At 40.9% G+C, this 12,207-nt stretch overlaps 2 protein-coding genes and 1 pseudogene across 3 annotated transcripts; all 3 read left to right on the top strand.

Annotated features, from left to right (window-relative positions):
- Positions 1-809: 809 nt before the first annotated feature.
- LOC104670292 (interferon alpha-10-like) lies at positions 810-1,815 on the top strand. The gene has a single exon (XM_010373470.2). The coding sequence runs from the start codon at positions 858-860 to the stop codon at positions 1,425-1,427; it is 570 nt and encodes a 189-aa protein (XP_010371772.2). The 5' UTR covers positions 810-857; the 3' UTR covers positions 1,428-1,815.
- Positions 1,816-3,170: 1,355 nt separating this feature from the next.
- LOC104670293 lies at positions 3,171-5,497 on the top strand (annotated as a pseudogene). Its single transcript, XR_004054087.1, has one exon. The product of XR_004054087.1 is annotated as a myb-related protein B pseudogene (transcript).
- Positions 5,498-10,563: 5,066 nt separating this feature from the next.
- On the top strand, positions 10,564-11,822 carry LOC104670294 (interferon omega-1). Its single transcript, XM_010373472.2, has one exon. It carries the CDS (start codon positions 10,888-10,890, stop codon positions 11,473-11,475), a length of 588 nt encoding a protein of 195 aa, XP_010371774.1. The 5' UTR covers positions 10,564-10,887; the 3' UTR covers positions 11,476-11,822.
- Positions 11,823-12,207: the final 385 nt, after the last annotated feature.

The raw sequence follows: 12,207 nt of genomic DNA, 5'->3' as shown, positions 1-12,207 counted from the left end.
TTATTACTTAGGTTTGATCCTCAGTTCTTCAGGATGTTTTGTAGACTTTGAGAAATAAATGCATATAGCTTATATTATATGATTTATTTCTACAAAGTTAGTCAACACATAAATATTTATGTCAAGTGCTGAAAAGAAAAAAGTGTTGGCAATATCTGGATGAATACTGCAGCTAGTGAAGTTTGCAAATTATTTTCTCATATAAAGCAAAATTCAAAGCTTCATACACTATAAGAAAAATTTTAAAAAATTATTCATATTTTTAGCAGTTTTGAATGATTAATTATGTAATTACATTCACATGATTAATGTGTATTTATATAGATTTTTATTTTGCATATGTAATTTGACACAACAAAATTTACATGAACAAATTACATTAGAAGTTATTCCACAAATATACTTATCAAATTAAATTAAATGTCAATAGCTTTTAAACTTAGATTTTAGGTTAACTTTTCTGTCATTCTTAACTTTACATTGAATAAAAAGAGCAAAGTTTATAGTTTTTATCTGTGAAGTAGGGATATACACAGCATACATAAATAGATATGCCAAATCTGTGTTAATAAAATTTCATGAAGATTTCAATTAGAAAAAATTACCATAAAATGTTTTGAGTGCAGGGGAAAAATAGGCAATGATGAAAAATAATTAAAAACATGTTTAAACACATGTAGAGAGTGAATAAAGAAAGTAAAAACAGAGATGGAAAGTAAAACTAGAGCATTTAGAAAATGGAAATTAGTATGTTCACTATTTAAGACCTATGCCCAGAGCAAAGCCTTCAGAAAACCTAGAGGCCAAGGTTCAAAGTTACCCACCTCAAGTAGCCTAGCAATATTTGCAACATCCCAATGGCCCTGTCCTTTTCTTTACTGATGGCCATGGTGGTGCTCAGCTACAAATCCATCTGCTCTCTGAGCTGTGATCTGCCTCAGACCCACAGCCTGGGTCATAGGAGGGCCTTGATACTCCTGGCACAAATGGGAAGAATCTCTCCTTTCTCCTGCCTGAAGGACAGACATGACTTTGGATTCCCCCAGGAGGAGTTTGACGGCAACCAGTTCCAGAAGGCTCAAGCCATCTCTGTCCTCCATGAGCTGATCCAGCAGACCTTCAATCTCCTCAGCACAAAGGACTCATCTGCTGCTTGGGAACAGAATCTCCTAGAAAAATTTTCCACGGAACTTTACCAGCAACTGAATGACCTGGAAGCCTGTGTGATGCAGGAGGTTGGAGTGGAAGAGACTCCCTTGATGAATGAGGACCCCATCCTGGCTGTGAGGAAATACTTCCAAAGAATCACCCTCTATCTGATGGAGAAGAAATACAGCCGTTGTGCCTGGGAGGTTGTCAGAGCAGAAATCATGAGATCCCTCTCTTTTTCAACAAACTTACGAGAAAGATTAAGGAGGAAGGAATGAAAGCTGGTTCAACATGGAAATGATCCATATTGACTAATACACCATTCCACACTTCCATGACTTCTGCCATTTCAAAGACTCATTTCTGCTATGACAACTACACGAGTTGAATCAAAATTTTCAAATGTTTTCAGGAGTTTAAGGAAACATCATGTTTACCTGTGCTACAGATGACCATGCTGATAGATCTATTTATCTATCTATTAAAATATTTATTTATTTATAAGATTTAAATTTTTTCCATATATTATTATGTATACTTTTACATTGTATTTGTTATATCAAAATATCTTCTTTATATGTAGTCAATATATTATTTTGCTTTTTTATTAATGTTTAGTATTAAAACTTCTTGTATTATTTGTTTATTCTTTAATAAAGAAATACCAAGCCCAAATGTGCAATCTCATTAAAGAATGGGTGGTACAATTCATTTACCCATCATCATTATATCCAAATTGTAAGTAAAAATTGACTTTCTCTAAGCCAAGTTTTATATTGCCTTTAGGATATCTAGGTGAACATAACAAACATAGTTTTCGCTTTCTTGTGTCTTTTATTTTTGTAAGGAAAATAATAACTCTACTTTCTAATACCTGGTACCTTAAATGCTATAGTGAGAAGAAATAAAAACAAATGAAATTCAGTAAAACTGAAGGAAGGCATATCAAAAAAATTTTTTTAAAGTAGTAGATATCCTCTATATTAGAGAAATAGACATCTAAGTGCAAGTGTCCATTGGCAACCTGATATTTTTGTCTGCAATTTAGAAGCAATACTATGAAGTGAAAACCTGGAAACAGAAGTTGTCACATAGGTTGAATAGAATGACAAAAAGACTTAAAATTTATTCCTGCAAACTTCAACTTTAAAGGGAGAGAAGAACCAGGAAAGATTTGAAATGGCCATGCATTGGGACAAGACAGAATGTTGTTAAGAGCATATTTAAAAGACTGAAACTGCTTAGAAGAATCAATGCATTCATGCAAAATGTGGATCGAAAGTGTCCACTACATCTGGAAAATAGATGGCATTGTCACTCATAGAGCTAGTTGGGTGGAGTTAATCATAGTGGAGTAAGCTGGAAGAGTGAATCAGAGAAGAGAAATCAGTGACAATACATATAGAAAATGATCTTGAAAACTTTGTTTTCAGAATTGGAGGAGATAAATAGAGTGGGACTTTGAAAAGAATGTAGATTTTTTTCTCTGAATAATTTTTACTTTAAAAAATTTATTTGTCTCTGGATAGATTTTGTGAGTTTGATGGACTGCCAAACCACTTTAATATGTTTAATATTTTGATTTGAAATTATGACATTTTAATTAATTATAATATTTTATCATTGTTTTTCTTCATTATTTTGATTAATACTATGTTAAATGTCATTAAACTGCTCTGTCGATTGAAACCATTCACTACAGTGGGAACACAGATCAATGCTGACCTTATGAGAACTGGACAAGTGGAAGTAATAAGCAGAAACTGGATCCAAAAGGATCAGTTGAAATTAAAGAGCAAACGCAAAACATCCTCTCATAACTTTCCATTTCAATGAAAAAAGCAAAATTAGTAATCATGAGACGTTGAGGACAAGGGATTCTCTCATCAGAAGCTTGAAAAAGGGATATCAAGAAAGGAAACAAACATTTACTTTATTTACTTACATAGTTCCAGAAAAATTGCATAATATGGCATAGAAACATGCCATTTTAAGAGATAGAAAAGTGCTTCAACCCGCGCCGGCAGCGGCTGCAGTTCCTGCGAGCGGGGAGCGCGGGACCTGCTGACACGCTGACGCCTCCTAGCGCGGCCCGGGGCCCGGAGCGACCGGAGCGGCCCGGGTCCTGACCCCGGCCCGGCTCCCGCTCCGGGATCAGCCGGCAGGCGGGCGAGCGCGGCGCGGTCCGGGCCGGGGGGATGTCTCGGCGGACGCGCTGCGAGGATCTGGATGAACTAAACTACCAGGACACAGATTCAGATGTGCCGGAGCAGAGGGATAGCAGGTGCAAGGTCAAATGGACCCATGAGGAGGACGAGCAGCTGAGGGCCCTGGTGAGGCAATTTGGACAGCAGGACTGGAAGTTCCTGGCCAGCCACTTCCCAATGCCAGTACAGGTGGCTGAGAGTTTTGAACCCAGACCTTGTTAAGGGGCCATGGACCAAAGAGGAACACCAGAAGGTCATCGAGCTGGTTAAGAAGTACGGCACAAAGCAGTGGACACTGATTGCCAAGCACCTGAAGGGCCGGCTGGGGAAGCAGTGCCGTGAACGCTGGCACAATCACCTCAACCCTGAGGTGAAGAAGTCTTGCTGGACCGAGGAGGAGGACCGCATTATCTGCGAGGCCCACAAGGTGCTGGGCAACCGCTGGGCCGAGATCGCCAAGATGTTGCCAGGGAGGACAGACAATGCTGTGAAGAATCACTGGAACTCCACCATCAAAAGGAAGGTGGACACAGGAGGCTTCCTGAGTGAGTCCAAAGACTGCAAGCCCCCGGCGTACTTGCTGCTGGAGCTCGAGGACAAAGACGGCCTCCAGAGTGCCCAGCCCACGGAAGGCCAGGGAAGTCTTCTGACCAACTGGCCCTCTGTCCCTCCTACCATAAAGGAGGAGGAAAGCAGTGAGGAGGAACCTGCAGCAGCCACCACTTCAAAGGAGCAGGAGCCCATCCCTACAAATCTGGACGCAGTACGAACACCAGAGCCCTTGGAGGAATTTCTGAAGTGTGAGGACCAGGAAGGCTCCCCGCGGGAAATGAGTCTGCCCTACAAGTGGGTGGTGAAGGCAGCCAACCTCCTCATCCCTGCCGTGGGTTCTAGCCTCTCTGAAGCCCTGGACTTGATCGAGTCGGACCCCGATGCTTGGTGTGACCTGAGTAAATTTGACCTCCCTGAGGAGCCATCTGCAGAGGACAGTATCAACAACAGCCTAGTGCACCTGCAAGCGTCACAGCAGCAGCAGGTCCTGCCACCCCGCCAGCCTGCTGCCCCGGTGCCCAGCGTGACCGAGTACCACCTGGATGGCCACACCATCTCAGACCTGAGCCAGAGCAGCCCGGGGGAGCTGATCCCCATTTCCCCCAGCACTGAAGTTGGGGGCTCTGGCGTTGGCATGCCGCCCTCGGTGCTCAAGCGGCAGAGGAAGAGGCGTGTGGCCCTGTCCCCTGTCACTGAGAATAGCACCAGTCTGTCCTTCCTGGATTCCTGTAATAGCCTCACGCCCAAGAGCACACCTGTTAAGACCCTGCCCTTCTCGCCCTCCCAGTTTCTGAACTTCTGGAACAAACAGGACACATTGGAGCTGGAGATCCCCTCGCTGACATCCACCCCAGTGTGTAGCCAGAAGGTGGTGGTCACCACACCACTGCACCGGGACAAGACACCCCTGCACCAGAAACATGCTGTGTTTGTAACCCCAGATCAGAAGTACTCCATGGACAACACTCCCCACACACCAACCCCGTTCAAGAATGCCCTGGAGAAGTACGGACCCCTGAAGCCCCTGCCGCAGACCCCGCACTTGGAGGAGGACTTGAAGGAGGTGCTGCGCTCTGAGGCTGGCATCGAACTCATCATCGAGGATGACGTCAGGCCTGAGAAGCAGAAGAGGAAGCCCGGGCTGCGGCAAAGCCCCATCAAGAAAGTCCAGAAGTCTCTGGCTCTTGACATTGTGGATGAGGATGTGAAGCTGATGATGTCCACACTGCCTAAGTCTCTCTCCTTGCCGACAACTGCCCCTTCAAACTCCTCCAGCCTTACCCTGTCAGGTATCAAAGAAGACAACAGCCTGCTCAACCAGGGCTTCTTGCAGGCCAAGCCGGAGAAGGCAGCAGTGGCCCAGAAGCCCCGAAGCCACTTCCCGACACCTGCCCCTATGTCCAGTGCCTGGAAGACGGTGGCCTGAGGGGGGACCAGGGACCAGCTCTTCATGCAGGAGAAAGCCCGGCAGCTCCTGGGCCGCCTGAAGCCCAGTCACACATCTCGGACCCTCATCTTGTCCTGAGGTGCTAGGGGTGTCACGAGCCCATTCTCATGTTTACAGGGGTTGAGGAGGGCGGAGGGGGTCTGTGAATCTGAGAGTCATTCAGGTGACCTCCTGCAGGGAGCCTTCTGCCACCAGCCCCTCCCCAGACTCTCAGGTGGAGGCAGCAGGGCCATGCACTGCCCTGTGGCCAAGCCCAGCTGCGGGTGGCTCCTGGTGCTAACAACAAAGTCCCACTCCCAGGTCTGCCTGGTTCCCTCCCCAAGGCCACAGGGAGCCCAGTCAGCTTCTCCGAAGCCCAGGTCAGGCCTGGCCTCATCTCAAACCCTGCTTAGGATGGGGGATGTGGCCAAGGGTGCTCCTGTGCTCACCCTCTCCTGGTGCATTTTTTTGAAGAATAAAATTGCCTTTCTCTTAAAAAAAAAAAAAAAAAAAAAAAAAAAAAAAAAAAAAAAAAAAAAAAAAAAAACATGATGCAATTGAACCACCAAAAAAAAAAAAAAAAAAAACAAAAAAAAAAAAAAAAAAGAAATTAATACCAAGAAGTTCTCTCAAAACCATGTAACTACATGGAAATGAGACAGCCTATTCCTGGATGACTTTCAGGTAAACAAAGAAATTAAGGCAAAAATGAAGAAATTTTTGGAAACTAATGAAAACAAAGATACAACCTTCCAGAATCTCTGGGGCACAGTTAAATCAGTATTAGGAGAAAAATTAATAGCATTAAATGGCTACATCAAAAAGTCAGAAAGATCCCAAATTAGCAAGTTAACATCACACCAAGAATAACTAGGAAAACAAGAGTAAAACAACTCCAAAGCTTGCAGAAGAAAAGAAATAACCAAAATCAGAGTTCAACTGAAAAAATTGAGATGTCAAAATCTATACAAAAAAGAAACAAAAACAAAGGTTTGATTTTTGAAAGAATAAATGAGGTTGATATACTACTAGCTAAACCAATAAAGAGAAAAAGAGAGACAATCCAAATAAACACAGATATGACAAAAATGATGTTATACCAACCTCATAGAAATACAAAAAAACTCCAGAGACTGTTTTGAACATTTCTATGAACACAAACTGGAAAATCTAGAATAAATGGATACATTCCTGGAAACATTTAACCTCCAAAGATTGAATTGGGAAGAAATTGAATACTCGAACATACCAATAATGTTCTGACAATAATGGGTTCTGAAATTGAATCAATACAAAAAAAAAAAAAAAAAAACTTACCAACAATAAAAAGCCCTGGATCAGATGGATTCACAGCCAAATTCTACTAGACAAAAAAAAGAACTGATACCAATCCTATTGAAACTATTCCAAAAAATGCCTTGATCATTTTATCCACTAATGGTGATTATTATTTTATTTTACTTTGTTTTAGAGATAGGGTCTCACTCTGACACCCAGGCTGGAGTGCAGTGGAAGGATCATAGCTCACTGTAATCTCCAGCTTCCGGGCTCAAGCGATCCTCCCGCTTCAACCTCCTGAGTAGCTGGGACTACAGGTGCACACCACAATGCACAGCTAAGTATTTTTGTAGATATAGTGTCTTGCTATGCTGCTCAGGCTGGTCTTGAACTCCTGCCTTGGCCTCCCAAAGTACTGAGACTACAGGGAAGAGCCACCATGTCCAGCCAATGGTGATTTTGATGACAAGTTTCTTTCAATCCTGTCATTGTATTTTAGGATTTTTTTAATATGATGAGGTTAGAAAAATAAAGACAACTATACTAAGTACTGTGGTAGAGTTTGGGGTTAAAATAAGATTATCCTTGGTAAGTATCCCTTCACTGCTTCTATATAGAAAGTACATATAGTCTGCCATCTGGCTTATACAATAGGTCTTTTTGGCACTGGACACTCAACTATTGTCTGGTAAGATTAGGAGGAGAAGAAATTCCTAATTGGAATCTATCAGTAGACAAAACAAAGTCTGGCCTGGAAGTGAGTTTTCCCTTTCAGGAATAAAAATAGCAGGCTGACCTGAAGGAAGTGTCCTGGGGAATCAGTGACATTCTCAGGGAGAAACTCAGAGCCCATATGGCTGGGCTATTGTTAAACTAGAAATTGTTAGGTGCTTTCTGTTTATTCTTAAAATGACAAAAGAAAACCTCAAGAGTCAAATATAAAAAGGCTTCTAAGTGTCTGCAGTTGATGAGTCAATAAAGGTTTTACTGTAATTCAGTGAATTAATTACTCATTAAATCTTAGCCCTTTTTTACAATTGGCAGAAAAATCTACTCAATTTTAACTATTTAAAAGGTCTACTTTTACTCAGGACTTAAAATGAGTTCAGTTTACTCACAACACACACCTGTTGCTCTGTCTACAAAGTAATAGATGGCAACACATTGGTATGTGACGTGGAACTCTGAATCCCTTGTCATCTCACCCGTCCTGCTCACCTGACTTCATGCCCTGGCCTCTCCTTGGTTTATAAATTCTCTGCTCATATCCACCCTCCACTTTCGTTGACGGGGTCTTCCAGAGAAGCCACTATACTGACTACCCCTAAAGGTTTGACCTTAAATCATTGGTGTTTTCAGAATAGCTCATCTCTCCAGATATATATTTCTCTCCAGAAAGTTGCATAAATGAGTGGAATCTAAATATGGTTATTGAAAAGATTGAGTTAATATTTTCAAATATCTTAGAACAGAGACTGATCTTAGTCAATATGCAACAAATTCCAATGTTATCATTTTTAGTATCATCGTCATCATTATTATCCAGATAAAGAGCAGAATCTTTGGGATTATCCAGTTCTCTTTATTTTTTACCCTGGGTTTCTCAAAGCACTCTTTTCATTGCCTAGGTGGATTTATTAACTTGGTAGCGTGCTCAGGCAAGGCTAACATCTATTATCCTGCCAGAGGAGGCTGCTTGTTCTAGTAATTGGGAACTGATTGACAATCTCTTGTGAGCTGGTTGGCGCGACGCCTCCCTTTCCTCCTCAGAACTGATCCTATGTATATTAAATGAAAAAAAAGAGCAATTGTCTGGTCTTGCAAAGCTAAGAGCAATTCATTGACCCAGGACTTTGTCTTCTCTGAGCCTCTAGGAGAAACAGTCGCTTCCCTGCCTTTGTGTGCCTCAACATTGGGCTCATTCTTCCCCTCTGCCAGAACTCTTAGTCATCAATGTTGCTGCATTTTACCTTGCTAACTTATACTTGGCCATTTTATGAGCAGAAAGCCACTTCCCTTCTTTCACTTTCATGACATTCAGACTTAACGTTTTCTGTTTTCTTTCTTGCCCCAAAACAACTATCAAGTTTTGCTTTCTAAGAAAGTTGAAATGAAAAAGAAAAAAAATCTGAAGTCATGTAAATTACAGATAAAAATAGCATGGCTCCTTTGCCTTTCTTTTACTTCCTTTAATTTGTGTTATTTTGTCATGAACTAGAATGTAATGCAGAAGCAGCAAGACAAACCTTGCCCAGTAAACCACTATGTAAAAATAAGATACAAAATTTTAAAATAAAAAAATTACAAATAAGTCAAGTAAGGAAGACTCTTTCTCCCTGACAGCAAAGTCCGGGTCTAACTTCCCTGCACTGTCAGAGTGAGTCAGAGATAGAGGAGGAAAGAACTCTTAGATAGAATTGTGATGACTGGATGAGCAGCTGAAGACCACTAGTTTCTGTAATATAAGCTTCTAATGAAAGACAACACCATCACTGATCCCCTGTGCCCACCTGAGAAACACTGAGGATAAGAAATGTTCAATAGCTTACGTAAAAGAACTGAACAATAAAAACCATATCAGGATTCCAAGCTGGGATACTGACAGCCAGAAGAGCACTATTGACTTCAGTCAGCAAATAGTGGAAAATTATTTGACTAATGAAGGTAAAACGATTACAATTGGGTAATCCTTCCACCTTCCTTAGACAAAAGAAACCTTTGCTATCAGTATCTGACGGCTGTCAAAACTTTTGACACCTGTACACATGGGTCAGGAGAAAAGGAGATCGTCCCTGAGAGCTAGGGTCCTTCAGACAAACACTCTAGGGACACCGGCAAGGGTCTTGGAGGGTTAATTGTTTTGCTCACAAAGTAACCACTCCTCTCTTACCAAAAGAGTTCTGAAGTTATCAGGATGTTGTGAGACTGCTCCCTGGGAGTGAGTCTGGAAGAGTGTGGGTTGAGAGTACTTGTTACTCTAGAGGAAAAGGTATTACTAGATGTGATAAATACCTTGTGAGTGAGGAGATGCTGGGAAAGTAAAATATCTGAGAATTAGAATCTCCACATCTATATGCACCTGTAAAGAATCAGGATTCCAGCTGTGATATTGACACAGACAGGGGAGCACTATTGACCTCAGTAAGCAAATGATGGAAAGAAAAGGCAGTGTCTATATTAATCCTCACCTGTGGTCCCAGTGAAGTGTAACCACATGGACCTGCATGAATGTTTTCTAGAAGGAAGAAAAATATTAGAGAAGCTCATTCGTTAATCATCATCATCCTCTGTTGTAAATAAAACAGCAAACAAAACCACGTTTTTGGCTCACATCTGTAATTCCAACTACTTGGGAGGCTGAGGCAGGAGGCCTCAGTTTCAGGCCAGAAGTTTGCAACCAGCCTGAACAACATAGTGGGACCTCATCTCTAACAACAACAACAACAAAAAATCAGCCAGACATGATGGTGCACACCTGTAGTCCCAGCTACTCAGAAGGCTGAGGCACGGAGATTGCTTGAGCCTAGGAGTTAAAGGCTGCAGTGACCTCTGATCATGCCACTACACTCCAACCTGGGTGACAGATTAAGACCTCATCACTAATATCTCTAAAAACCAAACAAACAAACAACAGCAAAATCCTGTTCTTGGTTCTAAAGAGCTTATTTGCTGCAGATAATCTTGTATATCCTAAAGCAAATATAGAAACCCATAGGGCCTGACTTCCTATGTAAAGTAAGGAGGGTAAAAATGGAGGTTAAGGTTAAGGGTTAAAATTTTGTTTCTAGAACAGAGAAAAGGATTTTTTCATATATATATGAACATATATATACAAATATATATTATATACACATATATTATATATACATGTATTCCGTATATAATGTGTATATATAAATATATAATATATAAAGTTAGTGTAGCGTGAGTGTATCTGATTATTTACATACATATAGTATATACACTTATTACTTCAGTACCAAAACGTTTTTCATTTGATTAAGCATTCATTTGTACTGACACAGCTGAAGTTTACTCGAGTTTAGCTGAAGTCTAATGCAAAATTGATAGATTGTTGTTATCCTCTTAAGGTCATAGGGAGAATACACAAATGAAAACAAAAAAAGAAAGTGAAAGTACAGAGAAACATTCAGAAAATGAAAACCATTTGTTTCCTATTAAAAGCCATGCATACAAGGAATGTCTTCAGAAAACCTAGGGTCCAAGGTTAAGCCATATCCAGCTCAGTAAAGCCAGCAGCACCCTCATTTCCCAATGGCCCTCCTGTTCCCTCTACTGGCAGCCCTAGTGATGACCAGCTATAGTCCTGTTGGATCTCTGGGCTGTGATCTGCCTCAGAACCATGGCCTACTTAGCAGGAACACCTTGGTGCTTCTGCACCAAATGAGGAGAATCTCCCCTTTCTTGTGTCTCAAGGACAGAAGAGACTTCAGGTTCCCCCAGGAGATGGTAGAAGGGAGCCAGTTGCAGAAGGCCCAGGTCATGTCTGTCCTCCATGAGATGCTACAGCAGATCTTCAACCTCTTCCACACAGAGCGCTCCTCTGCTGCCTGGAACACGACCCTCCTAGACCATCTCCACACTGGACTTCATCGGCAACTAGAACACCTGGAGACCTGCTTGGTGCAGATAATGCGAGAAGGGGAATCTGCTGGGGCAATTAGGAGCCCTGCACTGACCTTGAGGAGGTACTTCCAGGGAATCCGTGTCTACCTGAAGGAGAAGAAATACAGCGACTGTGCCTGGGAAGTTGTCAGAATGGAAATCATGAAATCCTTGTTCTTATCAACAAACATGCAAGAAAGACTGAGAAGTAAAGATGGAGACCTGGGGTCATCTTGAAATGATTCTCATTGATTAATTTGCCATATAGCACTTGCACATGTGACTCCGGTCATTTCAAAAGACTCTTATTTCTGATTTAATCACAGAATTGATTGAATTAATTCTGCAAATACTTTGTCAATATATTAAGCTAGTATATGTTAAAAAGACTTAGGTTTTGGGGCATCAGTCCCTAAGATGTTATTTATTTTTACTCATTTATTTATTTATTCTTACATTTTATCATATTTATAATATTTACATTCTTATATAACAAATGTTTGCCTTTACATTGTATTAAGATTACAAAACATGTTCAGCTTTCCATTTGGTTAAATATTGTATTTTGTTATTTATTAAATTATTTTCAATCAAAACTTCTTGAAGTTATTTATTCTAAAACCAAAATTCAAGCACTAGTTTTCTGAACCAAATCAAGGAATGGATGGTAATATATACTTACCTATTCATTCATTCCATTTACATAATATGTATAAAGTGAGTATCAAAGTGGCATATTTTGGAATTGATGTCAAGCAAAGCAGGTGTACTCACTGCATGACTCTATCAAAAGATCTCGTGCAACCAATAAATATATACACTTACTATGTACCCACAAAAATTTAAAAAGTTATTTTAAAAAAGAAATACAGGTGAATAAAGACAGTTTCTTTCTGTGTTGAATAGTTTTCATTCTTACAGGAAAAGAAACAGTAAAGCTGTACCAATTTCACCATATGAAACACTACA

The sequence above is a fragment of the Rhinopithecus roxellana genome, chromosome 16 (assembly GCF_007565055.1).
Source record: "Rhinopithecus roxellana isolate Shanxi Qingling chromosome 16, ASM756505v1, whole genome shotgun sequence".
Lineage (NCBI taxonomy): Eukaryota > Metazoa > Chordata > Mammalia > Primates > Cercopithecidae > Rhinopithecus > Rhinopithecus roxellana.
Note: the sequence above shows the minus strand (reverse complement) of the source record. Positions and strands in the feature narration are given on the sequence as shown.

Excerpts from the sequence above, each read along its gene's own strand:
- LOC104670292 (XM_010373470.2), top strand. The coding sequence starts at position 858 with ATGGCCCTGTCCTTTTCTTTACTGATGGCCATGGTGGTGCTCAGCTAC.
- LOC104670294 (XM_010373472.2), top strand. The coding sequence starts at position 10,888 with ATGGCCCTCCTGTTCCCTCTACTGGCAGCCCTAGTGATGACCAGCTAT.